Below are 27,853 nucleotides of genomic sequence, written 5' to 3'. Positions count from 1 at the left end.
CCAGCGTGCCCCAGGACCAGCCGACGGTTTCATCACCATCTTTATTTGAGGCGAGCCCACAGCAGTCCAGGTGTACACGGCAACACGCACTATGCTACGGAGGCCATTTCCATGCAGGCAACCACGGCTACACACAGAGCGGGTGGACGGGGCTGGCGCTGCACTGGGGCTCCCACTGGAATGGGGTTCCCAGCTCTTGGGGAGCACAGCGCTGGCTCAGTGGGGTGCTCGCTCACTGGCACCAGGCCCTGGGGCTGGAGGGTGTTTGGGGGCTCCCGGTCCGTCCTGCGGTCTCTGGGGGATGAACGGGGCTGAGCTGGGGGACACCAAGGGAGGTGGCGTGTTCAGAGCCTCACGTGCCCCTCAGCTGTGTGGCATGTTCCTCCCTGGAGCCAGGGACAGCCGGGTCCCCCCCTGGGCTGGAGACCTTTGCACCATTGGACTAAGGAGGTCGTTAGCCGCTAGGCCCATTGAACCATGGCTTTGGCATGGTGGGAGCAGACTGAAGCTGCGTCCCGCTGGGGGAGGTGGCAGGGACCATCTCCCTCCTCATCAGAAAGGGCTGCTTCCATCAGCCCGGCACTCGTGGCAGACCAGTGCTGGTGTCTCATCATCCCACTGGCCCAGCGTGGTGGCCCTGGACTCCCCATGCCCTGAGTGCTCCCCCCTGGCTCTGAGCTCAAACGAGCGTTCCTCGCCCCCGGCACGCTGCCAGACCCGGAGGTGCGGGCGCCTGCTTGCTTCCCCTGGCTGTGCCACCACCGTCAGAGAGACCCGAGCGCTGCTCTTTGCCTGCCGTGCAGCAAACCATGACTGGGTGCAAGGAGCAGCTCTGTGGTGAAAACCATTGCTGATTCCATACAGGCACTTTCTGACCAGAGCCATGGGCTAAAACACTGGGCTGAGGCCGAGCGGGCAGGGAAACGGAGCCAAACCTGCTGCTACAAACACTGCTGACCTTGTGTGTTGTCATCAAACCCACCACCCTGCAAAGCTCTGCAGATGGCCGAGGTTTTTTTCCTTTCACCCTCCCCAAGCATGGGGGCTGCAAGGCACAGCTGCCGTCGCGGAGGGGCTGGGGAAACGGAGCCCGCTGGTCCATGGGACCCGGGGTCTCTTTGGCTCAGCTCCCACGCGCTTTCACCTGGCTACTCATTAATGGCTGCCCGGGGTGATGAGGAGGAGGAGGGTGGATTTATGCACTGCGGGTGGAGCGTGCCCATGTGCCCAGGTACGTGCCCCCCCACACTCGCCCTGGCCCTGCCTGGTGCTGGTGCAGAGGGCAGGAGGGGAGGGAGCTGTGGTAACCCCCCAGAGCTGCCTCCTGCGCCCGGCTGTGGGGGGGACTCAGGGGCTGGAGCCCGGCTGGGGCTCCCCTGAGGTGCCCGTGTCAGCAGGGCCCTACGGCCACTGCCAGAAATGGCCCCAAGTTCAAGCCTGAGTGAGTGCTCCGTTTCAACTCACTGTTCACTGAAACATCATGATGGAAGCACCCTCCACGCTGCCAGGGGGGTGATACTGAATAAGGACCTGCGGCATGAGAAGAGACCGGGCGCTGGGTCACCAGGGAGGAGAGGATGGCTTGTCCTAGCCGGGGCTTGCTGCCCTGTGGCAGGGGCGTAGCGGGGACAAGCAGTGGTTTTCCTGCCTGCAGCAACAACCACGGAACACGTGCTGCTCACGGCGGCACAGGGGCCTCGGCCAGACCCGAGGGAGCTGCCTGGGAGCAGGGCCCGACTCGGGAGCCACGCGTCCCCCCATGCACAGCCACCGTGGGAGGCAGTGGGTGCCTGCAGAAGCAACCAGCAGCCCTTTCTGTGGGCCGGTTCTGCCAACTCCCGGCTTCTGGGAGCTCAGTGAAGCGGGGCACACATCCACACCACCGCCTCCTCCATGCCTTTGGCTGTTTTCTGATCCCCGTCGCATCCTGGAGAGACGCTGCGTCCTGCGGTCTGTCCCCACATGCCTGGTGGGGGACCCACGGGTGATGCCACCGAAACCTGCCCATGGGTCCCGGCTGGGTGCTGGCAGCTGGCTGGGCACAGAGAAAAGGAGTGGCTGGGCAGCGAGCATTGGGCACCCGTGCAGGCAGCGGGCTGGCAGCAGCTTCTGCGAAGCTCCTCGGCTTCAGGGTTGGTCTGGGGGAGATCTGGCCATGTGGAAACCAAGGTGCAGCAGCTCCCTGCAGCCATCCAGGGGCATCAGAGACAGCACCGGACACTGCTGGGAGAACATTGGTGTGGCGAAGCACCTGGGGAGATGTGTAAAAAGGCGAAGGGCGCACTTCCAAGCGCAAAGAGCTTCCAGATGTCTGTCCCCAGGGTCCCCAGCCCCTGGCACGGGCTGGCAGGCTTTAGGAGAAAGGAAAGTCCACGTGGGAGGAAGTGCCGTGGGAGACAGCCAGCGGAGAAGGGAGGGGGCGTTTGCATCTAACCCAGGCTCATAAAAAGGTGACCCCCAAATAAATACATAAATATGAACATGAAGCCCAGAGCCGGGGCGCAGGGGTTTCCCAGGGTCAGCAGCTCCTCCCAAAATCCCTTTTCTGCCATTTCCAGGTCAAAACGCGGTCTTCTCCTGTCCACCCTGCACTTGTCCCCACAGCCCAGGTGCCATCTGTCACCAGCCTGTCCCACACCTCACAGCTCCCAGGGCCAGCAGCGAAGGCTTAAAACCGGCCCAGAAGCGCTAGCCGGAATGGCACAGACTGTCTCCTCTAGGCTAAGAAAACAAATAACTTCTCCAACGTGCAAGGGTTGGTGGACAGAAAGCCAGTGCAGCAAAACACTGAGTGTCCTTCAAGAGGATTAAAAATAAATAAGTGAAGCTTGGCGTTTCCTCAGGAGCACGTCTCTGCTGGGGAGGGTGGGGGGAGTTATTTAAATAAAAGGAAAATAAAACCCCAGTCCTAGCACTGCTCCGGCGAACGCGCTCCCTGCGCATCAGCTATCCTTCGCCCACTGCTTCCATGCCGGCTGGAGAAGACGCTTGTGGTGGTTGGGAAGGAGCATCCAACACCTTCCCAGGACAAATCATCCCCGCTGCACTTGGGGGGTGGTCTCTCTCCCCGCTGCGGAGCGGGGATTTGGGGATCCCCCACAGTGGGCAGGTGTCTGGGATGCTGAGTGCCTCTGGGCCACGGCTCCTTGCGTGCTGCTTAATCTCGAGTTCGGTTTCTCCTCTTCAGGAAAAAGAAGCTGCTCTTCTGCGGGGGGCCCAGCAGCATCGGCACTTGGCTTTTATGTGTAATTTTAACCTAAAAAGAAGTGAAGAACCCAGCTCAGTAATGGGCTTTCAGGCTCTGAGCCCACCCAGGCATCCCCAAACCCGGGGAATGACTCGAGCAAGCCGGTAGCAGCCCAGCACTGGGTCGAGGAGCTCCTGCCACCCTCCAGCCAGGTCGCTAAATGCTTTGCTGCACAGGAGTAACAGCTCCAGAATCACGTGCTGGGATGGACAGAGGATTTGTCCTCCAGGCAAGCTGCCTGCCAGAGAGTGGGGGAACCGACTGCAGCCCCCCTGGGAAGGGATGCTGCTGCGCCTGCTTGCCTGGCAAGGGACGAGCGTGTCCCTGTCCCCACGGTTCCTGCAATGGCTTGTCATGACTCCAGGGCCAGCATGGGCGCAGACAGAAGTCGCAGGTGGCCAGGCTCTGCAGCCACCCACCAGCGAGCGCAGGAGCCTCCCTCCATCTCCAGAGGCTTTGCCTCCAGCCTGCCCTGCTGCCAGCCCCTGCCTGCCCCATCCCGCCATGCTGCCAGCCCCTGCCTGTCCCAGCTGCCCGTGGCACAGCCACCCCCTTCCCGAGGACTCACGGTGCAGGACGGCTGCATCCAGGGCTCCCCATCCACCTGCATGGGCAGCAGCTTGGACGTCCTGCAAGGTGCAAAGAGAGGGAACGCAGGGTGACGCAGGCGCCAGCTTTTGCCGTCAGGCGGGCGCTCAGCTGGGATGGGGACAAATACCTGATGGTGACAGACGAACACTGGGCCAGTCTCTTCCCAGCACTCTTCAGACCTGTGTAGATCTGCCCCATCTCCATTGCACCCTCCAGCCCCACCACCTCCAGGAGATGGTCACTGAGGTCTGCGAGAGAAAGGGATCTGAATTGTCCCCCCATCCCTGCGGACCCCCTGCCTTCCGCCATCATTCAAAACATCAGGGCCAGAACACCAGGGCTCCTGGCCGCTCTGGAGGGCAGCGGGCCTGGTGGCACCGTGGGGATCTGTCCCAATGTCCCTCGTGCCCCGAGACCACCAAGCTGGGCAGCTGCAGCATTGCACAATGCTGCTGTCCAAAATCTTTGGAGCAAAAATACTCCTAGTCTGAAATAGTGCCCGGTCCTGTGTGGCTGCAGGGTGGCAGCCCAGATCCCCACCAGCCCTTTGACCGCTTGTTTGCAGTGTTCTACCAAATGGCGGCAGACACCCCTGCTTTGGGTGCCCTGGGGTGCTACGGTCCCCCAGGAGCCGGGATGCATGGCGGAATCCTCCCCGGGAAGGATCTGCTCAAATCCCAGGGCATCGCCCCTTTTCCCAGCTCCTCCCACTCTTCCAGGCCGCCTGTAAAGGTACCCAACACCGGGACAACTTGCTCTGTCTCTCATTCCCTTCAGGGTCCTTTCACTCCTGGTGGAAACCCCCTCAGGAGAAGCCCCCCGAGCCCCCACCATCTTCCTGCCCACCTGTAAGTGGGCATGTGCCCAGGGGAGCAACCCTGCTGCCTCTTGCCGCCCTTTGGAACCAGCCTTTCCTCTGCCCTGCTGCCCGCTCCCATGGGCTTGCCTGGCGAGGGACAGCTGGTGACAGCCCTGGACGGCCGGTGACACCACGGTCCCGGCAGCCACGCCGCAAGGGGACTGTTCCCCACCCCAGCCCCGGGCTGCGGGAGGTGGCGGGTGGAAAACACGGGCGCTTGGCCAGGTTTTCCGGCTCCTTTCTAACCCTGCCAGCACTTTGGGCTGCCTGTGCCCTGCCTGTGCCCGCGGGGACGGCTCCGGTGGCTGCGGCAGCGGGTGCGAGGTGCCAGCTGGGGCACAGCGCAGGTCCCGTGCTGTTTGTGAGACCCCCGAGCTGCGAGCCCCCCAAGGTGGGGGGAGAGGTGGCCTGAGGGCGCGGGAGCCATGTCCCCTCTGGCCCCCACGGGCACAGCGTCACCGGCCCTGAGAAATGCAGTGCCGGGCTGTACCCAGGCGGGCAGAGCCACCCTCCTTTGCCAGCTTGGCCAGATCATTCTTGGGGTCACCTGGGTGCCCCAAAAGACAGCGAGCCGACAGCAACCCCTCCAGTGCCATTGCTCCAGCGCCACGCGCCACTGAGCCGCAGCCAGAATCGGCAGCTGCCCAGCTCCCCCGTGCTATCGCCGACGGCCACCCAGCCACGGTCCCGCCGCTCACCCTGCGCGCAGAACTTGAGCTCCTTGGCGTCAGTGACCACTGTGGCGTGCAGCTTCTCCGGAGCTTTCTTGCCCAGCCGGCTGTAACCGCGCTGCTTCTTGGTCTCGCCCCAGAGGTTGGAGCCGCCGTACATGCTGGGGATGTTGAGGACGGCGATGCCCTCCAGGGAGGCATTGCTCAGGTCTAGCAGGGTCCCGTCGCACTGCCGGGCACATGGGCAGCCTCAGGCCGCGCGGTCGGGGCAGCTGGTGCTGGCACCCTGGAGCCCAGCCTCCACTCCCCGCCTGCCCAAGGAAGGAGCGGGGAGCCTGAAGCGTGGCGTGCCGCCGGACAGTCCCCACAGCAAACCTGCCCTGGGGTGGCCGGGGCTGGACATGCAAACAAATACCCCCCAACTTTGCTCTTCTAGGGCTGACAACCACCACCTCGCTTTCCCTGTGCTGCTTTGCCCTCTATTTCAATACAAATTTCACTACGTGTTCGAGATGGCCGTGCCAAAAAGCAAATTTCCTACAAGAGCACAAACAGCCGCAGCCGGGCTTGGTGCAGTGACCCAAAATAGGAGGCAGTGCCACCTCGGCCCCGGAGCAACCTCCACCCAAGCATCTCCAGCATGCACTTCCCCACCTCTCCTTGTTCAAATTGACCCCAAAGAATCAGAAAGTTTGACTGCCCAAAAACTAACTCCAACCAACAAGTGCAGTTTGGAAACTAGAAATTTGGCTGGAAGGAAATGACAAGAAAGGTGTCAGAGGAAAAAATGTCAGGTTTTGGAGAGAAAACCTCAAGCCAGCGTACAAAACCGGTATCTCAGGCTTCGCTGTCGTACAGCAGGACTGCCCCAGCTGAAAATTCCCTGTGAAAGGTAAAATATCTGTTGCCTGTGGCTTTCCCACAAGACTGGAAGCAGCAGCCATGGAAATGTATTTCTTAACTTCAGGTCTTCTCACTCTCCCACTATCCATATGACATTGGATCCCCTTTCTAGACACCTCTGGAGAAGGCAGCCACTTTCCCATTCGGCTGTATTTTCCCCAGAGGATTTGTATTTTCCTTTATGCATCTGCTCTCTACCTGCCATGCTACGCTTCAGCAAATACCAGCACACTTTTTTTCCTTGCGTTTTGGTGATGCGACAGCGTTTCTGTCCTCTTTAGCTTCGCCGAGAGCAATGTGAATGGGCTGACGAACCCCCACTGCTGTTTTGACTCCAGTTTTCTTTTAGCAAAGAGTGAAGGTCTTAAGCTGATTTTTAATACGCTGTCAGTAAGCGCTGAGCATGCCAGCCACACGTATGTGAAGCTGGGCGCGCACAGGAGCAAGCGTCTCTGCATGTTGAGATCTGCTCTGCCTCCCCTGGTGCTCCGAGATCTTATTTTTAGCCTTGTGTTGAAAGCAAAAGACAGGAATCTGCTCGTTTGGGAGTGAAGAACTGCCTCTCCAAGGCTTGTAAAGGATGTAAATCCTCTCTTTCTCAGTACATCTTAATGATGTTATGATTTGTAGGAACAGAAAAGATCCTAACGCTCTGAGCAGCAGATACTGAGCAAGAGGGCTCTGGTCTCTCGCAGGATGGACAACACATCCCATGCCCGGCCGAGCTGAGCATCATCCCCAGCCACAGACACCTTTCCTGCCGGCCTGCGAGGTGGTGTGTACCAACCTGGCCACGGTGAGATGGGAGCCCGTCAGCTGCCCAGGGCTGCCCGATTTCTGGGGATGCTGCAGGAGCCCACTCCTGCCCGGGGGCGTGCGGGGTGAGCAGAACCACGGCTGCCCACGGCTGCCCACGCACACGGGTGCAGGGAGTGATTTCTCCGTGCATAGCCCTCCCCTGTTAGTGTGCCAGCGAGCTACAATGGGCTCTTTGAGCAGGGGCAGCTGACGGCGCGCTGGCAGCGATGCTGGAAGTAGAAATTTGCAGCTGGGGAAAAAGCAAATTCATTTCCAGGAGCTGTAGGGGAACGAGTGCCAATTTCCAAAACAAAACTGCCATTTCTCTGCAAGGCTGACAGTTGCCTGGGAGCCGGAGGGAGGACAGGCTGCCGCTTTCAACTTCAAACACTGCGGGATTAACGCTTTCCTGCCGGCGCGGTGCAGCCCGTGCCGACGTGGGCTTGGTGGGGAGCGCGTGGGCACCTCGCAGGGCACCTCGTGCCCATCGTCCGCAGCACCGAACTCCACCGGCGCAGACTTTATCCGCCCCGGGATGTTGGTGTGTGGCCAGGGAAGGAGGTGAGATGGCTGTGCCCCTGCTTCTGCTCCTGCCCCTTCCCACCAGCTGCCGATGGCACAGCCACCCGCTTCGGGCTTTGGGAACGGCTGAAACTCCCCGTGTAGAAACAGGCTTTGAAGTCCCTCTGCCCGCGGCCGCAGCGCCAGCTCCCCAGGCTCTGCCCCCTGCCAGCGACCCTGCGCCCACCGCCTGGTCTGACTCACGCCGGCCCTTTGCAGCAAGCGATGGGTTTTTTCCCCTCCCCCTCACGCCTAAGTTATAAAAGGGTCTTTTATCCAGAGATAAGGAGCAGCAGAAGTTTACAGCAAAGCACGGCCCAAACCCCCCAGCACGAGCGAAGAAATGACAGCGCTCTTAGCAACCACGGGCCCTCCTCCCAGCTCTAATTAAAGACTGTTTCCATGTCATCCAGCGAAGGCTGGGAGCAGACACGGAGTTTACAGGAAGAATATTCCAGGCACGCTCTCGAATACAGCTGGAAAGGGGGGAAAAATACAGAGCTATTCTTCTGCCGGCAGCTGGCTGGCTTTGCAGCAAAGCGCCGCACGGTGGAAGAGCGGGTCCTGCCAGCCACCACATCCTCCTGCCACCGTGCCAGGTCAAAGCTGCTGTGCACCCTGGCCCTGAACAGCCAGAAGCCCATGGGCAACATCTCCCAAACAGACTTTGTGCCACGGCTGGGGGCCAGGGACCAGCCCGGGGAACCCACCTCCACCTCGACGTAGTCGTGGAGCTTCTTGCAGGTGGCTGCAAAGGTCTCCGATGTCCCAAATTCAAAGTACCACAGCTTGTTCTTCATCCTGGGGAACAGAGACACGTCAGCATCCCGCTTGGCAGTGGCATCTCACTCCAGAGCCTTTCTGGAGCCCTTGCAATGGGGACACAAAACATCAATGGGGACACGAGCCATCGTGGGGAGGGACTGCTGGTGTCCCAGCCCCAGAGAGCTGTGCTGTGGGACAAGAGGTGGCTCAGGCAGACTTGGCTCTGACACCCAGCAGAGGGGAAGGATGTGGGTGCTGGGTGCTCCCTCGGCACGGGACTGGGTGCCTCCACCAGCAATCAGCAAGGCTGAATGTGGGCTGTCACCTCTCGACGGGGCTGCTGGGGATGGGTTGGGTACCCCACGGAAGGGATGTCCCCCACCTCAGCACCCTGCCTCACACCCTCCTGGCGCCCTGCTCGGCAGCCAGCCCTTCCATCACTGCTCATCCCCTGCATCAGTCACGGCGCCAGGCTTCCAGGGAGAGATGTAAGCCAAGGGGAGCTGAATTTCACAGCAGAGTTGGATGCTTTGGCCCATTTGGGGTTTTTCTAGCAGGTATTTCTGAACACGGGGATGGGGGTCACAAGCCACAGCTCCTGCTGCCGTCATGCCACTTCCATGCACCCCAAGCACGGCACGAACGAGCTGCGACCTGCTTCCTGCCCTGCCCTCGCTGCCTGGCCTGCTCCTGCCGGTCCTGGAATTCATCGCTAATTATAAAGCATGAATGAACATAATTGGGCGTGCGGCCAAGTCCGAGCAGCCTGCCACGCTGCATGGGGCCCAGAGCAGCACCCCGGACTCCAGCTGTGCCTGGCCCCTACCCCGGGCCATGCCTGGTGCGTCCCCTGCCCGTCCTCTAACAGACCCGTGGGCAGCGGGGCAAGAGTGGAGCAGGCTCCGGCACGTCCCCTTGGCGTGGTGCGTGGCAGCAGCGGGGTGTCCCCCTCCACCCAGCTTTTGGGGACACCAAGCAGCCCCACAGCGGTGGGGGACCACAGGCAGCCCTTACCTGCTGTTGAATTTCTCGGGGTGCTTTTCTCGCATGACGTGGAAGCGGTGGGCGATGGAGGCATCCTGCAGGGAGAGGGAGCGCAGAGGTGTTGTCGGCGCAGCAGGGAAACAGAAACCCCCCTCTGCTCCCCACCGGCCCGCACCAGGATAAGGGGGCTCAGCTCTTGGCCCCCATGGCACAGGGGTGCAGTGCAGTGCCCGTGACGAGGTGATGGAGGCACCCTCAGCCAGGCTGCTCACAAAGCATTGAATGGACTTGTTAAGCAAAGCATAATTAGTGCACTTGGCCTCCCTCCCTCACCGCAGCGGCTCTGCGGCTCTGCACAGAGGTGGTGCTGAGGGAGCGAGGAAGGGCTACCGACAGGGCAGCGGGGCTCTGGGGACACCCCGGGACCCTGCACCCCAACAGCTCCCCTGGCAGGGTGGCAGCTCCCCTGAAACTCATCGCAACCTCTCCTATGCAGGGCGGGGAGACGTTTAAGCCTGACTCAGAAGCTGTCACAAAATGCCACCTGCAGTGACATCGCCTGAGCTGATGTGAAACTAGAAGCATCCCGCAGTGCTGCCACGTGGGTGACTCCTGTGGCCCAGGACAAAAACGCTGCAGGGAAAAGAAGCGCTTTCCACTTTGCCATTCGCCCAAAGCCCCACTGCTCCCAGGATCAACCCCCGGGGCTGCAGAAAGCCCCCGTGGCACAGGGCTGCCATCTTCCCCGGGGCTCCCTAGCTTCCCTGGGTTAGGAAAACCTAGGGGAACTGAGCTCCAAGCACCAAAGTGGGGCTTTGGTGATGGGTGCCATCTCGGCAAAAGCTTCAGGTGGGGTGTCCAGCAGATCTCAACCCGTCCCCGGGACCCCAGACTTCCCAGAACCCGATCTCAGCTCCTCACACACTTGCTCTTGCAACATTCCTGGCTGGGAAGAGAGATTCCATGCCTTTACGCATTTAAGTGCTGCCATTACAAACTAAAATAAAATCAGGAAAGCAATGCCAGGAGGTGGAGGGAGGTTGGGAACGTGAGCAAGGAAGAGCAGGGAGGGAGAGTCCCTGGCTTGGGAGACTCCAGCTCAAAGGCAGAGTTTCATCAAACACTTAGAAAGGGTCTCTGAGGAACATCACCAGGAACCAGCCCCTGCTCCTGGGAATTACCTCGGGTCTGGCTCGGAGGAGTGCGAAGGGTGAGCCTAGGAGGAGGCAGGGAGAGAAGTGTGGGGGTCTGGCATCCCTCGAGGGCACCCACCGGACTGGATCGCTCCAGCGACTTCACAGCAGCCGAGGCATTTCCCACTGGCTGAGTGGGAAACACCCCTGGGAATCCCCTGCTCCAGGTGGGCTTGAGGCTGCGGCTGCGCTGGGGACCCAGGTGACAGCTCCACTCTTCCACTGGCCGTGGGAGCTCTTCCCTCCGCTTTGCTGTGGCTGGGTGGCTCCAGCGGGCATGGCATGGTCTGGGCACCAATTCTAGCCCCTTGCCGTGCCACTCTCTCCAACCAAAACGGGTGCGTGCTGTGCTCTGGGCTGCCCTCAGGACCCATCCCTGCCCCGCGGTACTCACCACCCCGATGGAGAAGTAGTTGTTGATGATGGTGGATGGGACAGGGTCTCCATGGGCCTCTCTGTCACTGGGAACGACGTCTATCTGCCAGCGGTCCAGCATCACCTCCGTGCTGTGCTCGATGTCTTTCAGGACCTTCATCAGGTTGCCTCCTTCATAGCCTGTAAGGGAAAGAAGGTGGGCGTCTGAGGAGGATGAAGGAGGGATGAAGGAGAGTGCAGCCCTGTCACGTGGGGCTGGAGGCAGCTGGGAGCTGAGCACGCAGGGCAGTCTGGGTCTGCTGCTGCAGCACCAGCGAGATGTTGTCGGGCAGGACCCAGCTGATGGGGGTTTAGACAGCAGGGGCTGCTTTTTTTGGAAGGGGTTAGAGGCACCACCAAGGAGGCATCAGGGCTGAGACCCTTGCTTCCCCAGGACAGCACCCACCGAGCTGCACCAGACAGTCCCCACGGGCCGGCTGCCCCCCGGGTGATGCTCGCCCGACCTCACCTCCTCCCCAGCGCAGGCACCGGGCCAGGTCATTGCCCGTTCCCAGGGGCAGGACGGCCACCGGCGGGTGCTTCACCAGGTTCGCCTTGTCTGTAATTCAAGGGGAAAGCGAGGTTTGGGGCTGACAGGGGTCATTCCCTGCTCCTTTCCCTGTCCATCCTTGGCCAGCACCCCAGCCAGGGGCAGCCCGGGGGTGATGTTGTTGGCCCCACTCTCGCTGGGGGAATATTGGGGACCCACAGCAAACGGCTGAGGACGTGGGTGGACGATGCTCTGCGAGAGCACGGCTGGTCCTCACTCACCTATGCAGTCCAGGATCCAGCCCACCGTGCCATCCCCTCCACAGGCCAGGACACGGAAATCTGGAGCATCCCGAAAGAAGCTCAGCCTGGAGAAAGCCAGGAGAGACAAGGGGTGACATGGGGGAGCAAGAGGCCAGAGAGAGGGGGCAGAGGATCGGCTGCAGTATCTCCGTACCCCGGTGCGGGCCCGCCTCGGTCCAGGTTGTACACCTGGCGTGGGTTGAGCAGGTAGTGAAATTTCCGGAGCACCCTAGGGAAAGAGAGGTGTGAGGGACGCTGCCGAGTCGAGTCCCCCTCCGGGAGAGGTGCTGGGGCAGCCCGAGGGGCCAGTGGCCGCTGATGCCCAGGGGATGCTCTCCCTGGGCAGGACCCCACCTACCGCTCCCCTTGCCTTCCTCCGCTCTTGGGGTTCACAAGCACCAGGAGGGGGTGCGTCCCGGGCCGGGGGCTGATCTGGAGGGCAGAAAGCGCGGCTGCAGATGCCTGGCCGCTGTGGGGCTCAGTGCGAACCCACGGCAGAGCTTGCTGGCAGCCCAGCGCAGGAACCTACCTGCAAACCTTGCCCGTCCACCGTGGTGGAGTTGAACTTGAAGCCCTGGTTGTCCTCGGGGCTAGTGCTGGCCGGGGAGTCGCTCTCCGACCTCCGGCAGTGGGACTGCCTGTCCTTTGGGAAACAGAGGCGCAGATGCCCACGCCGCCCCAAGAAGGCAGCGCCGGCAGCCGGGGAGGCAGGTCGGCCGCCGCGGTGCCGTGCCGGGCCCCTGCCACCCGGCAGCGGGGAAGGGGGCACTTACCAGGACGACGGGGCAGATGTACGAAGGCAGCAAGATGTGGTCCCTCAGCGGGCCCCCGTCGCACTCCGGCTTCACGTGGGAGGCACATTTGTTGTGGAGCTGGAGGGGGCAGGAGGAAGGGACATCGCGCAGGGGACGCGGGGCCATTTGTGAGCCTCATCTCCCCCGGGGCTGGCCATGTGGGGCACACCCTGGGCCCCCCATGCTCGCGTACTCACGGTGACTTGGCACCAGACGCAGTGCAGGCCGGTGATGCCCTGGTAGCACTTGATGCTCTTGTGGCATCTGTCGCACTTGACGGGGGAATTGCCCTCGATCCAGGTGTGCTGCATCACCTGCAAGGCGCAGGGTGGGCACTGTGGGCACAGCACCCACCAATCCACGGGCATCTCCTCTCCGCTAAGGGCTGATGCTGTCATTTTGGAGGATGGCCTGTGGTGCAGGGATGCTGGCTGATCCAAACTAGCCCCTCACATGGCCGCCTTCCCTCCTTGCTACTCCATGCAGCATACCAGGGAGACCCGTCCCCCACCCGGAGCCGTGGCACACCTCAGGGCCGGGTGTCCCGTGTGTCCCCAGGAGCTGGGGATGGGACCCACCCTGCCAGGCTCTGGATGCTGGAAATGCCTGTGAGCTGCTGCCCAGGACCCAAGGGGCAAATCCCAGCGAAAAGCCACGGGGGACCAGGGCAGGAGACGGAGGGGACACCTGCAGCCAGCTGTGCTGCCGCTGGGAGGGCTCCAGGGAAGACCCACCAGCTCAGAGACGCGCCAGCCGCCTACTCACACTTGTGTTTCTCTTGGATTTCACATAGGTGCTGATGCAGGAGGCGATATCTTTGGACACGCACCTCTCGTGGACAGTATACTTGCAGACTGGCAGGAGAGAAGAAGGTGGTTGAGCATCACCCCCCGGCACAGATGCTAAACCCTCCGTGCTCACCCTGCAGCACCCACAGGGCGCAGCACCGATGGGAGCCGGTCCCTGCTGCCCCACTCCCTGGGGCGCTGGGATGGGGCGGGAGCCACTGGCCTGGGGGCGTGGGGGGCCAAGGGGGACCAGGACTCACAGGAGCAGCAGAGGCCCTGCTTGCGGACCCCCAGCAGCATGGTGCGGCAGAAGTTGCAGTAGGCAGGTTTCTTGAAGTGCTTCAGCCTCCAGGCGTGCTGACCATCGTCCTTCACATTCTGCAGGGCAGGAGAGCGGAGGGCCGGGGTCGCTTCCCCACCGATGGTCCCAGCCCGCCAGTTTTATCAGCTTTTCATCCCGTAAAAGCCCCCAGCATGTCTGCGGGAGTTCGCTCCCAGCAGGACCACGGGCTCCCCCTGCTCCTCTTCTCCCCAGTATCCCTCGGGCATCCCTGCTGCCGTGTGTCCCCCCACCCCCCAGGCATATTTGGCTCCGGCCACTCCCGGCACCGAGCTCCAGCTCCCCACAACCCCTCGGCACAGACTGGCTACAGGGATGCTCTGTTGGTGGCCAACACAGAGGAGGTGTCTCCCCATCTGGGGCCAGGCCACCGCCACCACGGAGTGACCAAAGCAAGCCTCTTACATCTGGGTCCAGGCACAAGCACTTCGCAGAAGCCACTTAAAATTCCATGTTTTCTTGAATCTTCCACCCCCTCCCCAACAGGGTGCAAACACCACAATGGGCACTGGGGAACAAAAACCCAGATTTCTTCTGCAAACTATTACTCAATGGCCTCGACAAACCAAAGTTCAGAAGGAAGAAAAAACAACATAGGGAAATAAGGGGGGGTCCCAAACCACCCCATTCCTGCTCTTTGAAGCTCACCCAAGAAGGAGCTGGCATTTTAGGTGCCCATCTTATTTTCTGATTAAATATTCATTGAACTGGAGTGCGCTACGATACCAAGGAGTGAGCCCAGCCTGCCTGGGCACGGCAGCTGGCAACAACCGCGGCTCAGAAACCAAGCCTGTGAAGCTGCGAGGGGCGAAGGCCGGTCAGCAGAGGCAGGCGGCGGTGCCCACAGGGGCCGGGGCCGGCGTGGGGCTGTGCGGTGCCCGGCAGGCAGGCAGCACCTTGCCGGGGACAGGGTGTCCTCCCGCAGTCCCTGTGCACCCTCTGTCGCTGCCAGCCGCGGGCTTTCCTCCGGGAGTGGTCAGGGTGGCTGGGTGAGGCCGAAGCAGCTCCCCGCGCGGGTCCTCACCGTCTCCATCCCCAGGAGGACCAGCAAGGGGATGGTGGTCATGCCGCCCCGGATCCACTCCTCCAACGTCACGGTCCCGTCATGGTCGTAGTCGATCTCTTCCATCATCGCCTTCAAGATCTGGAGGAGGGAGGAGACGCAGTGATGTGGCGAAGCCGACCATGAACCCCGGCTGCCAGCTCCAGCCAAGAGCCCCCGCGGCCCCTCCAGCTGCCCCAGCCCCAGCACTCACAGGCTTCAGCTCAGTGGAATCCCACTCCAGGTACTCGGCCACGTGCACCATCTGGTTGATGATACGATCCAGTTCCTGAGCACGGAAAGACAACAGCGCCCAGTGCTTAGGGACGGCTTTGGGTGCAAGCGGCGTGTCCAGCTTCACTCCCCCCAAAGTGGGGATGTATCAGGTCTACATCCCAATATGCCCAAGGCTGCCCCGGACCCCAGCCTGCACAGGGTGCCAGCGACACCCCACTTCTCGATGGGTGCTGCTATCTGCCAGAAAATCTGCAGTGGGTTTTCCCTCAGAAAAACTGCTCGGACAAAACAGATTTGCATTTGCATCAGGTTTCAAGGGAGACACCCAAAAAAGAAAACAAGCCAGGGAGGTTTTGTGCATGATTTCTCCTTTTCTGAAACACCGTGACCTGATGTAGAGCTACATTTACTGGTGGGTGGATGTTCTGGAGCTGCTGCTGGATGCTGCGGGGCTGGCATGCGTCTCCCAGCCCCGCAGTCCAGCCTCCCAGCAACCACTGCTGCCTTCCTCCTCCCTTCCCATATCCCTTCTTAGCTGGGAGCTCCTTGCCAGCAGAGCAGGCACCCTGATTGGGCCCTGTGTGTCTCCAGCCACCCGAGTAGCCCTGGCTTTCTCTCCCCAGGGAAGGCTTACCGAGCTGTCCAGGAGGCCATTTCCATCAGTATCATAGAGGCGAAACATAACTGGAGGGAGAAGAGAAGCCAGCTGCTGGTTAGAGCCCAGCCCTGGAGTACCCCGGGCAGCCAGCACTCGGTGCCGGGGCGGCGGGACGCAAGCAGTGCCGTGCCGGCTCAGCCTGGGCGAGACGCGGCCCGAGCCCGTGCCGGGCTGCGGTGTGTCGCAGCAAAGCCGTGGCCCCCTCGGCTGCCCCTCTGCCAGACACGGGTGCCAGCAGGCAGGAGCAGAGGGGCGATGCTGAGTGGTTTTAAAGTTTCAGCATTAAAAAGTGAGCAGGAGCGTCCAGCCCCACACCCCTCCCCGGGCGAACCCCCCACCCGATGCCTGCAGCCACTGGCCACCCCCTCCACACGGCGCGACCGACAGCCCCGGGGTCCCACTCACACTCCAGCTTGTCCTCTGCCCGTCCCCTCTCCAGCAGGGACAGGTAGCAGACGATGTCCTTCAGATGGACCACCTGGGCCAGGGGGGCAGGGGCTGGCGGGGGGGCAGCTTTCAGGGAGCTGTGGCTCTTCCGCAGGCTGAAGGGCAACCTCTTCTCCACGTTCCTCGCGCCTGCGGGCAGGGAGCCGGGGAGGAAGGCCACGCATGGGGCTAGCCATTTGGGCCAGGAGCTGTCCCCAGCCGGGACACGGGGCCGGCAGCACGTGAACTTTGGGGCAGGGACACATTCAGCGCAGGGCTGGGTGCCATCACAGGAGAAGGGCTGGGCGCTGCCAGTCGGTCCCTGGGGCGCAAGTCCCTGCACCTCCGGCACTGCGGGCGCGGGCGGGATGAGCAGTGGGAGCCCTCGGGGACGTGCCCTGCCGGGGACAAGCACCGAGCCAGAAGGAGTGAGAAGCTCGGCAGGTGGCGGGACGGCTCGCCGGGTGCTGGGACAGACCACGCTCGCGGCTGCCCGCGCCGGCGGCAGCCTGCAGCAGATGGCTGCTCCTGGCAAAGGGGTCCATCCCAGCTCTCCCCTCCTCGGTGACTGGCAGGAGCTGGGCTGGAGGCAGCCGTGAGTCACTGCTCTGATCCCCCCTGCGCTAGGAGCTGCTGCCAGGTAATTAAGACATTGACTGGCTGGGGCTCTGCGGGACGGGATGGGCAGCTTAAGTTTGCAAAGCAAAGGTTTCAAGACACCAGGAACCTGCTGGGTTTGGAAGGTCACCATCACCGCGCCAGGGACCTGACCGGCCACATCACCAGGGCAAGGTATGGCTCCACGCCTTGGGAAACGGGGGAGCACTTGTCACTGCCTTTGTCCCCCATGGAGCCCAAGCCAAGCTCACCTGGCGACTGAGGGCTGAGCAGGGACCCGGAGGAGATCTTCGAAGAGCCCGAGGAGTTGTGAGCAGAAGGGGTGCCGGTGGTGGACTTCTGCGAGGATGACCTGGACCAGCTGGGGGAGACACTGGGGATCGATGCCGGGGTGAGGGACGCCGGCTGCAGCTCAGCCGCGTTGCTGTGGCAGCTCTTGGGCTCAGGAGTGTGTCGTCCCAGGGCGCTTAGGAGCGTTCTCCCGCTGATCCCTGCGAAACAGGCATACGCCCGTGGGCAGCGTGACACCAGGGTGCCTGCACCCCTTCCTCCGGGAACCCTGCCTGGGTGCCGGTCGCTTGCCCTGGGTCCTCTTTTCTAGCCCCAAAGCAGCCGGTATCAGAGCCCCAGAGCTCTCTGAGGGGCACCGCGGGCAGACCCTCACCCTCCTGCCTGGCCCAACGGCTCCCGGCAGCACCCCTGGCCCCGGGTGCCGGCCATCGTTGTGCTCAAGTTCAGGTGGGGAGAACGTGGTCCCCCACCATCATCGCCCAACGTGGCACCCAAGCACCCAGGAAGGGTCCTCCCTTTTCTTTTGCAGTTTATAATCCTTTCAGCAGATGTCTCCATGCGCTGTGAATCCACCTGCGCCAGGACAGGCAGAAGCTGGGTGCCACGGCCCCTGCTCCGGGTGCAGCCACATGCTTTGGTGGCTGCCCACACAGGTACCTGTGACAGGGGCGCAGGCCACCTCGGTCTGGACGGAGATGTCGGCATGGAGTGACTTGGGCTCTGAACGCGCGGAGGAAAGGGAGGAATCAGTGCAACGATGCCCCATGGGTCTCACAACCTGGGGAACGGCCCCCCCCCCAGCTGACACGGGGTCCTGGGAGCCTGTCCATCGGGTGGGACAGAGCTGGGCTGTGTGGTGGACCGGATGCCACCCACTGCTGGTGCCACCCTGAAACCCTCATCCCAGCGGGGCGGCATGGGAGGGAGGGGAGAGGCAGGGCTGGCTCACCAAGTGTGTTGAGCTGTGAGACGCCGGGGCTCTGGCGCTGGGTCTCAGGGGAGGCTTGGCATATCTTACGCTTGAAGGAGGTGAAGAGATGTTGGCAAAGCTCCTCAGGCACATCCGCCTCCAGGTAGGTCTTCATGAAAAGGCGAAAGCCCTCATAGTCGATGGGCTGGGGAGGGGATAGAGGAGCATGACGGACGTGCCCCGGGCACGCCATGGCAATGCAGAGCTGCTGGCAAGGGGGAGGGTCCGTGCCCTGGGACCCCCCCCACTAGGCACATCAGCTGCAGAGCCCTCCCCAAAACCACCAGCTTCCCAAATCCCGGCGGTGGGACATATTCTAAAAGGACCCAGAGGTAGCAGGGCCAGAAATCCCCAGTGCTGGCTGGCTGCCGGGGGCTGACATGGCCAAGCCAGGCCAGCGGCACTCGGAGCTGGGATGGGAGCCACGGCAGTCAGTGTAGGGGCTTGGGGAGCAGCAGGGAAGGGCAGAGCTGCGGTGGGACAGCTGGCTCGCCTGCCCGGGGCTCTGCAGACCCCCGCACGGTGGGCAGCTCGCTGGAGGGGCAGGAGGCTCCGACGGAACTGGGCGCTCTGCTCTTGGCAAACGATTGAGGAACTAAACACAGACCTTCTGGCATGGCCAAAGGAGGCCGGGGGTGTCGGAGGCAGAGTGGTGTAATGAGCTGTGCTCTGAAAGCCTCCTGCTCCCCCGGGGCAGGGCATGGAGCAGCAGGATTCTCCAGCCCACCCCCAGCCCCTGGGGACTATTGCCCTCCCGAGGTCTCCTCGCCTCCTCTTTCCCCGCTGGGCATCCCCATCGCGTCGGGACGTCGGCTTTTGTGGCCCCAGCTGGAGCAAGAGTCCCGTGGTGCCCTTGAATAGCAGGGTAGTTTTGCTGCCCCTCCTTGCCGCGTTCAGCCCACTGATTTTTCTCATTTTGCCTCGTTTCTAGTGATTATGGCCCCTGTGAAAGGCTCTGTCCTGCTGGCACACTAATAGGTCTCTCTGAAAGCACTGCTTGGAAAAACTAACCCCAGCCTTCCCCAGGCAAGAGCAAGCAGGCCCAGGGCCTTCCCCCATCCCCATGCTGGCAACAGCAAATTTATTTGCTGTGGTTAGCAAGACTAAATCCCTCCTGGCTTCTGCCTGGCAAGGACATGCCCCAAAATACTCTCAGCAAGGCAGCCTGCAGCCAGCACGGGACGGCAGCACGGCCGCGGGGTCCCGGCAGCATGGGTGGGATGGGATGGGTTGGGATGGGATGGGATGGGATGGGATGGGATGGGATGGGATGGGATGGGATGGGATGGGATGGGATGGGATGGGATGGGATGGGATGGGATGCAGCGGGGGGCTGGGACACACGTCCCATCTGTGGGACCATCCTTCCCAGTCCCGGGAGCCGGTGGGGAGAGGCGGGGAGGCACAGACAGACCTGCCTTCGCCCGGCTGCTTTTAGCTGGGGGAGCTGGGCTGGGGGAGCCAGCGGTGGGCTGGCAGCTGCCAGCAGCATGGGGGGAGGCTGGGGGGGACAGGGCCATACCTGTTCGGGGTTGTACCTCGAGAGGACGCCGTCTCCGTGGAACTCCTCCAGGACATCCTTGAGCTTCTTGGTGGAGTCTGGGGAGACAAAGGCAGCGCAGTGAGAGCAGCGCTGGTGAGCCCCCTCGCCGTCAGACCGCCAGCAGAATGGCGGAGACGAGTTTATCTGCTGGATATACAATTTCTGGTCCCCTCCATGCCTGGGAAGGGGCTACCCATGCCCTTCCTTCCCCACCCGCTTTGGAGGGCAGGGCATGTATGTAAAGCTGGCCTGCAGGGATGGGTCATCTCCCTCCTACCTATATGAAAATGAACGCAGACCCAGCGCGAAGCTGCAGCCCTGGGCAAGCAAAGCCCGGACCACTCCCTTGTCCTGGCTGCTCCGGGAATGACGCTGAGCCCAAAGCCCGGCCATCCCTGCCCTGGCCCCTCCGCATGGGCTTTGGGTGCCTGCTGGCACCCCCTCGGCAGCCCGAGCTGTTGCTGGAGCCTGCCCTGGGCAGTCCAACAGCATCTCCAGGAGGTGCCAGGAGGGAGAATGAGAAGGGTAGAGCTCCATGCAAACCTCTGCACAGACAGTAAACGGCCCATGAGTTCTCCTGGCTGTGTCCTCAGTGCTGGAGGGACACCAGTCCTTCAAAACTGGAGAAATATGAGAAAACTGGAAAAAAAGTTCAAGCAGAGGGAACATTAAGCCCTAACCTTCAGACACAGATCTCTGGGCACATCCATTCAAAAGGCTCATGGACACACCAGCCCTGCTGATTACTGTGAAATCATCTCTCTAAGCAGGGGGTCCTCAGTGGGGACAGAGCTCAGCGCTGGACCATATCTGGCCAGGATGCCTGGGGCAGGTCTGGGCATCGCAGAGCACAACCAGGGCCCAGCTTGCACTCAAGGAGGGGGGTCCTGGCCTCAGGGCTGGGGAGGACCTGTGGAAGGACCCAGCCCTGCTCCTCAGCCCAGCACCAGACCACCCCTCCAGGGAGGAGGCAGCTGCCCACCCTGCAGCCTGGCTCGCCAAACTTTGATTAACCAAACGAAGACGCTGTACGCGTTCTGAGCTCAGCATTACAGATGGTGTTTTACAGTCTGTGATTCAAGAAAGCAGAGCCCGTTCTCCGGAAAGGCAGGGCGAGATGCAGACAGCGATGCTGCACACACACCTCTGCCCGCAGCCCTGCCTGCCCCTGCCTGCGGTGCATGGCAGGCAGGCAGAAGGCAGGGAGCAGCTTGCACCAGGCTGCTTGGATTTGGAGACCGCGCCTCCCCACACTGAGAGCCCTGACTCGGTTCACCTTGCTCCTACAATGCACAGCAGCCCTGAGGACAGCCCTGGGGAGCTCACGGGGTCCGCTTTGCCTCCCAGTCCTCTCCTGCACAGCCGCAGGAGCCCACTCACCCCAGGGCCATTGGTACAGCTGCAAAGCAATGTCCCTGAGATTTTACACCCCTCTCCCTTCATCCTGTGGTCCCAACTGGGCTTTCCTGCCCTCCATGCCCTGCTCTCAGCACCTCCCCGGGCTGCACAGCCTCTCCATTGGCCACCACAAGCAGCACGCCCGCACACCGGCTCTCCGGCAGGCAGGACCGTGAGGACCTGGTTTTGGAGCCCTAGGCTTTGCCCAGGCTCCATCCCCGGCCACTCGCAGCCCCAGGACCCCACGGCACCACTGCCAACCTCCTTGCCTCGGCAGGAGCTGCAGGAGAGAGCTGCTCTGCAAAAGCACTAAGTAAAATTACCGCAGAGGGTTGGCAACCCGAGCTGAGCCGTGGAGCAACTCCGTGTGTTTAGGAAACGCCAGTCTGCTTTCTCCGTTGACATTTCGCTTCGCTAACGAACGTGGGAGCCAGCCGCCTTCGGAGGGACCGAGCCGCGCTCACGTGTGCATCCCCCAAAGCAGGGGGGTGCTTGTGCTCAGCTAAACCCTCCTGGGCACACAGGCATGGGGACTCCTCTGCCATGCCCCACCGGCCAGTGCTGGGGGTCAGGGACCTTCCCAGCCTCCCCATCCAAAATCTAAGAAGTCATCTAGTTCTCCAGGAGGGCACCAAGGACGTGCAGGACGCCAATGTGGCACAGATCAACGGGATTTGCAAAACCCCTCTCCCTGTCCCAGGGTGGGGTGTGGGGTACTCACAGTCCGTGTACTGCTGGAGCTGGGCAAACTCGGTGGGACTGAGCGAGATCCACCCGCCATCGCTCATCTTCGGGCGGTGGGGCCCAAAGCGGGGGGGCCACGAGCCGCCGCGCTCACCGTGCCAGGCTCACTGCCGCAGGTCCCCGCCAGCCGCTCGGTCCGTGAGAGGCACGGGGGGCTCTCGGCCAGCAGGCACCATCCCGCCGAGCCCCTGGGCACCAAACCCTGGAGCTTCAGAGCAGCCGGTCAGCACCTTCCTCCCTAGAGCGGGGATGGAAAGAGGTGAGGGTCAGCAGTGCCCTGCCTGCACAGGCTGCCTGCCATTTCCCCCCCTGGGGCAGACGCCTGCAGCGGTGGGGGTCTGCGGGGGGTACGCAAGCTTGGAAATGGGGCGCAAGGGTGCTTTACCGGCCGGGGACGGCCCCTCGCTGCGGCTGTGGGGACCCCTGCTCTGGGCACACGGGACCAGAGAGCGGAGCATGCCGGCCGCGGCGCGGGGCTGGCCGTGCTCTGCGTTGCCGGAGGATGCGGCTCAACAGAGGCAAGGGAAACGCCGCAGGCAGGGAAAGGAGCTTGTCGCCTTGTTTACTCTCAGCACTTTCTAGGGGAACCCAGCATCACAGGAGCAGAAGGAAAGACACAATTAATTAGAGAAGATGCAGCACCTGGAGGCAGGGGATCTGAACAAGTGGAAACTCCCAGCTCACACCTTCGTCTCCAAAGCTGGTGGTGACCTTTAGCTGGCTCCACCGCCAACAATTATTGTAAATGAAAATCTACATTCAAAAACGGGTGAGAGGGAACCTGCTTGGGCTGGAAAAATTCGTGCCACAGTAGAAATGTCAGAAGACCTCTGATCGAGCGGCCCTCTCCAGCCCATCCATTTGCAGCATTCAAAATTTACTAGTTGCTTTACTTAACCGAATCGGTCATGGGGGGAAAGGGCAGCTGCACGAGGAGGTGGTTCTTCAAGGAGCAGATTACAGCAAATTGATCTCAATTTTAGGGCCAGCTCCTTGCTAAATGTTGGCTCCTGGTTTCCACCAGCTTGAGCTGACGGACTGGAGAAGGCGAAGCGTGGGCGAGCTGGGAAAGGCGGTGCAACTTGGGGCGATGCTCGGGGAGCACCCGCACGCCCCGCGGCTGGCTGGGCTGCCCACGGCGTTGTCGGAGGAAAAGGCATTTGATTAAGCCAAGCAAGTCATTTCTGGGAGCTGCTGGATCCCACGTGCCACACCACCCGCAGCCAGTGACCCCAGGGACATTTGCATATGGGGTGCAGCACTGGCAGGCGCTTAACCCCTCATCCTCAGGATTTCTCCCCCCAGCCAGTCTCTGGGATAGACCTTCTCCATCACCCCAGCCACCTAGGGCAGCCCCAGCGTCGGCAAGGAGATGTGATCACTTTCGCGGGGCTCTTGGGATGTGGCCAGGACATCATTGCTCCTCAGTCCCCAGCAAAACCCATCTTCTTCGCTAATGTTATTTTGTCTCTGACTCCAGCCACCACAAGTACTCCAGGGCAAAGCCCCGTGCCAGTGGAGGAGGGAGCGCTGCAGACCCCTCCTCAGGGCTACGGGGAGGACAGCGACCCCCGAGCACAGGGCTGAGCACCCACCCAGATGGCTGCCGAGGGGTCTTCCAGCTGCAGGGAGTGCCCGCATGGCTGGAGAGAAGCCCACCAAACCCCAGGATCTGTGCTGTGCAGCGCCAGCCGGATGGCAGGGGGATTTGCCTTGTGGCAAATTTTTGCCAAGCATGAAGCCATGCCCTGCCAGGGATGCCACTGCCCGAGGATGCTCTCCGAGAGCTGGGCAGATGCCGCTGCCTGTAAAAGCTCCTGCCCGTCCCCTGCAGGGACAGCCCTGGGGGGCACAGCCGCTGGGGCTCTTGTCCTCAGCAACCCTGGCCCATGGCCTGGGGCTTCCTGGCTGCAGCACGTGGCTCCAAGACTGCTGGGACCCCCTGAGATGCTTCTGCTGCTCCTGCCTGGGCTTATCCCCATGCCGGCTCTTTGTCCCCATGCCACCCACTGGGGACAAGCTGGACACAACAGTTTAAGGGCTAGGAAAAAACTCCCAAATGTCTTCCCACACTGGCATTGGTTTCCTGGGGATCTTCATCTTGGGGAAAGGACAAGCAGGAATGTGGTGTTTGCGCCTTTCCAGGGCGAAGGTTTGCCCTGAGGTATCTCCGAGGCTGGTCCAAAAGAACTCTGTCTGCAAGAAACCCCCCGGGAGTGCGCACAGGCTTTCTGTTTCCCGGCACATGAGCTGTTTTGTTTGACCAGAACCTATTTTTTATCCTAAATTTATACAAGGAGAGGCTGAGAGAGCAGAGCTAGAAAAGGCCGGGGGGGGGACCTGGCTGGCTCCAGCTTCCCAAAAGAGTTCGGGTGCACCAAGCCCTCCTGCAACAGACGTCAGCGAAAATATCCCTCGCTTATTCTAACGGTGCGTTGCGGGGCGGCACAAAGCAATAGAAGGAAAGCAAAGTGGAGCTAATTGGGCTATCCCAAGGGGCTTTCCCCCAGCAACTGCTGGAATAACAAATGCCACTTCTGGCACGTCAGCCTTGGATTTCAGGAAGGGCAGGAGAAAGCCTCCTTAGGAATCCAGCTGCTGCTCGTTTGGCTGCCCTCGGAATTGTCAGCAGCAAATTATGTTCTATTAAATCAAATTTGCCTCTCTCTAAAAATAGCTCCCCTACTAGTGTTACAAATAACACCGGATTACCCTGCCTGAAAGCACTTACCGGGACGTGGCCCCTCTCCCCCTCCCCGCTCCGTGCCCGCCAGCCGCGCGTGTGGGCTTCGCCGTTCTGCCGGCACCGCTGGCGCGGTGTGACTCAGGGTGGCTGAAGTGGCTGGGGGAGGATGGAGAGCGGGAGCCAGGAGGGCTCCGAGCGCCTCCCAAAACTCCCCCGGGGGCATTAGCTGGTGCTGGAGCCCTCGGGGAGCCCCCGCGAGGAGCACCCCACCAGCCCTGGGCGAGGGAGCTGAGGGCTGGCTGCGGGGTGATGAAGGAAGCACCGTGGGGAGCATCGCTGGGTGCGGGCAACGGTGTGGCTCGGTGGGAGCCAGGGCCCGGCCATGTAGGGCCTGAAACGCTCACGTCAACAAGGGAGATGCCAGGCCAAAGCTGGCAATGGGCCAGTCTCTGCCAGCGAGCGGGGCCCGGGCAGGCAGCAGCACGGCCGAGCCACGGGCAGCGGGCACGTCTCGGTATCCACGAGAAAGGCGCTGCACATGGGCACCCACAGTGCCAGGGCTGGGGGGCTCCTGGGAGCAGCGATGGGAGGGCAGAAGAGCTGTTTTTCCAGTCGTCCACCCCTGCCCACGAGCCCCCCCAGCCATCCCCAGGCCCCCCAGCGCTGCCGAGGACGGAGGACCCAGCTCCTGGGCTGCTCGCCCGGCACGCAGCACGGTGCCGTGGGACTTGCCTTGGGTTTGGGACGGTTTGTTCCACCAGCACCCACCTGCCCTCTCTGGCACCGGAGCTAGCGATGGAGACCTAATTCTGCCGAAGCTGGGGCAGAGCACCCATGGGCGGTGGAACGGCAGCCTCCAGGCGCCGGCAGAAGAGCAGCCGCTCTCGCAGAGCCTCCAGCCTTTGACCAGCTCCGCAGGGGCGTGCAGATGGCGCATGCCCTGCCTGCAGGAGATTTCTGCTTCAGATACCCTTTGGGGAGGAAAAACATCGGCTCCTCAAGCTTCAGGAGACCGCTCAAGGAGGGAAAGCTCCCGCTGTGCATTTGCACGCTTGCACGTGCAGGGGCTGTAGCTCCTCGACATCAGCGGGGTATGGCACGGCGCGAAGCCGGGCTCTTCCCTGCATCCCTGGCTGGGCCCGCTGACAGCCACAGTCGCTCGCAGCATCTTCTCCCGGGGCGGAAGCGCGGCGGGTCCCTGCAGGAATGGCATTTTCCAGCCTGCCCGCCCCATTTTTTGGAAAGATCAGCCTATTTTTGCGTTGGGCTGGGGAGAGGCCCCTGAGGCGGTGGGTGGAGTGTAAATCCCTCCTGTCCCACTGCAGCGAACAAATCCAAACCAAGTCACGCTCAAACTATTTTCTGCAATGACAGCAGAATGCACTTTTCTGCATTTTGCCAGCCCAAAAGGACACTCGGGATCTGTCTTTTCCATTCTCGCTGCCTGTTGCTCTCTAACATTCCCTTTGCCCACCCACCCACGCAGAGCCAGGCACAGTGTCCAGGTACCTTGCACCAACTTTGCTTTCGGTGCCGAGCACCCTCACGGCACCAGAGCAATGAAACGCGCTGACGGGGATGCCCGGAGCACCCGGGCAGGCAGCTGCCCAAGAGCCCGCACCCATCGGCCCCGAGCCCCTCTTGTGAGAGAAGAGATGCTCCTTCCCACCTGGAGTAGCTGCTCTTAGGTGCGCTGTGCCAGCTGCCTGCTCCCCTCCCTTCGGCAGCGGTCCAGCAAACACAGGGGTAGTCATCGGTGCACGACCCCAAACCCCACGTGGACACCTCTGCCAGGAGCCCCCGGCTGTGGAGCATCCTTCCCTGGCAGCTTTTAAGCAAGCAAGCAGCGTTTCACTAAGAAATGCTCCCCTCTCCTCGACCCCTGTGTTAGAGGACTAGGGGGAAGAGACATCTGCCGCCAGCGTGCCCAGCTCTGGCGTGGAGGGTGCTCTCTCCTGCATGGCCGGGCAGCAACACGGGAAGAGGAGGGTGGCCATGGCCGGCCCTCTGGCCCCGGGGTCTGGCTGCAGACGTACCACCTCCAACTGGGAGCTGGGAGAGCTCGGCTCGGCTCAGCGCAGCTGCGTGGGGACAGCGGGGACCCAGCATGGCCCCCCTGGAGCTCGTCCCCACCGTCAGCTGGCCAGGGCCAGGACAGCACGGCTCACACCCTGGGGACACCAGCAACTTCCTGACTTACTACTGTTGCCTTTTCAGAGAATAATTTTGCTGGCTGAGTTCGGACCTGAGCTAGGACACCTTCTGAGCGAGACCCGTCCCCTTGCCACCTCCCCTGCAGGTCCCAGCCGGATCAGAGCTTGTCTCGCGGAAAAGCCCCTTCCCATGCCAGACAGGCAGGCAGTGGCTGGCCTCGCAGCCTGGGATCCTCCCCGGGATCCTCCCCGGGGTCCCAGCTCCATCACCTTGCACCTACAAACCCAGGGCTTCCCACTGCCAGCACGGGGAAGCCCTGGCTCTCTCCCAGGGGGATCCTGCAGCGGATCCCACAGCTCAACCGCACCTTGCGTGGGATAACGCTGCTCTCCCGTAGCTTTGAAATGCATTCTTCTCCCCTTTCATCCCCGGAAACAACTTGAAGAACAAGTTGCAGACAGCCCCTTTCCACAGCCTGCATGCTGAACACCTCCTGGCCTCCAAAGCAAACGGCTCTGGCAATTTTTACTTAACGAGAAAGAGACACTAACGAACTTTCCTGGCCTGGCAAGGCGGGGGAACAGCCGAGCGGGCTGTTTCTCTGCCCATCGAAAGGGTGTGTGGTTTTAGAGCAAAGCTGAGAACCAACACACGCCGAGACACCAGTGAAGACCGCGTAGCCTCCCCCGGCTGCGTTCAAGGCTCGGTGGCAGCCATCTTCTCCGCCCCGGGGGCCAAGGGGATGCTGCCCCGTCCTTTCTGCTCCGTAGGGCAGCTCTCCCAGGGGCCGAGCCCCCCGCCCGGGCACCCGGGGACCCCGCCTCCCCGCTCCCCGAACCGCTTCAGGCCTCGGGACGGGGTCGGGACCGGCCCGGGGCGGGGGGGGGGGGGGGGGGGGGGCATCGCTGGCTCCGCGGGCGCGGTGCGGGGAGCCGGGCTGGGCGAGCGGCGGTCCCGCCTGGGTCGGGGCTGGAGAGCGGCGAGCCCGCGGCGGGTCCCTCGGTGTGCGCGTTCCCCCCCCCCCGCAGCCCCGCGTCCCCCCCCGCCGCTGTCCCCTTACTTGGAGGCGCGGGGCCACCGGCGGCGGGACGGCGGGGCCGGGCGGGTCGCGGCGGCGGAGGCTCCGGGGCTGCCGGGCTCGCTGCGCAGCTCCCCGCTCCCTCGGCGAGGCGGAGCCGGGCGGGGGGATGCGGGGGGATGCGGGGGGATGCGAGTGGGCCCGGCCCGCGCCGAGCCGCGCCGAGCCGAGCCGCTCCACCCGCCTCCGCCGGCACCGGCGGGGGGGGGAGGAGGAGGAGGAGGAGGAGGAGTTGGGAGGAAGAGCCCGGCGGCCCCGACCGCGCCCCCGCCCCTCCCCGGGCCCGGGGCAGCGCCGGGCAGCGGCGT

The 27,853-nt window shown here is 62.4% G+C and overlaps 1 protein-coding gene across 2 annotated transcripts; it reads right to left on the bottom strand.

Moving 5' to 3' along the window:
• Nucleotides 1–24: 24 nt before the first annotated feature.
• Nucleotides 25–27,853, bottom strand: LOC104336887 (diacylglycerol kinase beta). 2 transcript variants are annotated; one of them, XM_075417778.1, is made up of 25 exons: nucleotides 27,528–27,853; nucleotides 21,605–21,865; nucleotides 19,465–19,541; nucleotides 17,922–18,087; nucleotides 16,933–17,172; nucleotides 16,043–16,213; nucleotides 15,614–15,663; nucleotides 14,957–15,031; nucleotides 14,725–14,844; nucleotides 13,621–13,738; nucleotides 13,338–13,426; nucleotides 12,770–12,886; nucleotides 12,552–12,650; nucleotides 12,308–12,421; nucleotides 12,137–12,210; nucleotides 11,933–12,007; nucleotides 11,758–11,843; nucleotides 11,456–11,545; nucleotides 10,967–11,127; nucleotides 9,410–9,474; nucleotides 8,341–8,431; nucleotides 5,396–5,597; nucleotides 3,966–4,086; nucleotides 3,816–3,876; nucleotides 25–3,256 (listed from the first exon to the last, which is right to left on the bottom strand). In XM_075417778.1, exons 2-25 carry the CDS (start codon nucleotides 21,669–21,671, stop codon nucleotides 3,158–3,160), a joined length of 2,628 nt encoding a protein of 875 aa, XP_075273893.1. In that variant the 5' UTR covers nucleotides 21,672–21,865; nucleotides 27,528–27,853; the 3' UTR covers nucleotides 25–3,157. The 2 variants fall into 2 exon arrangements, with proteins under 2 accessions (XP_075273893.1, XP_075273894.1); XM_075417779.1 differs by lacking the exons at nucleotides 21,605–21,865; nucleotides 27,528–27,853 and having other exon boundaries at nucleotides 19,481–19,535.

Source organism: Opisthocomus hoazin, chromosome 4 (genome assembly GCF_030867145.1).
Source record: "Opisthocomus hoazin isolate bOpiHoa1 chromosome 4, bOpiHoa1.hap1, whole genome shotgun sequence".
Classification (NCBI taxonomy): Eukaryota; Metazoa; Chordata; class Aves; order Opisthocomiformes; family Opisthocomidae; genus Opisthocomus; species Opisthocomus hoazin.
The sequence above is the reverse complement of the archived record's forward strand: the minus strand, read 5'-3'. Positions and strand labels throughout refer to the sequence as shown.

What these genes read in the sequence shown, in the direction of transcription:
- LOC104336887 (XM_075417778.1), bottom strand. Translation starts at nt 21,671, where the DNA reads ATGAGCGATGGCGGGTGGATCTCGCTCAGTCCCACCGAGTTTGCCCAG. An exon ending in CGAGGCGGGCCCGCACCGGG is followed by an intron (nt 11,844 to 11,932) that starts GTACGGAGATAC and finishes GGCTTTCTCCAG; the next exon opens with GCTGAGCTTCTTTCGGGATG. An exon ending in GTGCCTGCGCTGGGGAGGAG is followed by an intron (nt 11,128 to 11,455) that starts GTGAGGTCGGGC and finishes TTTCCCTTACAG; the next exon opens with GCTATGAAGGAGGCAACCTG.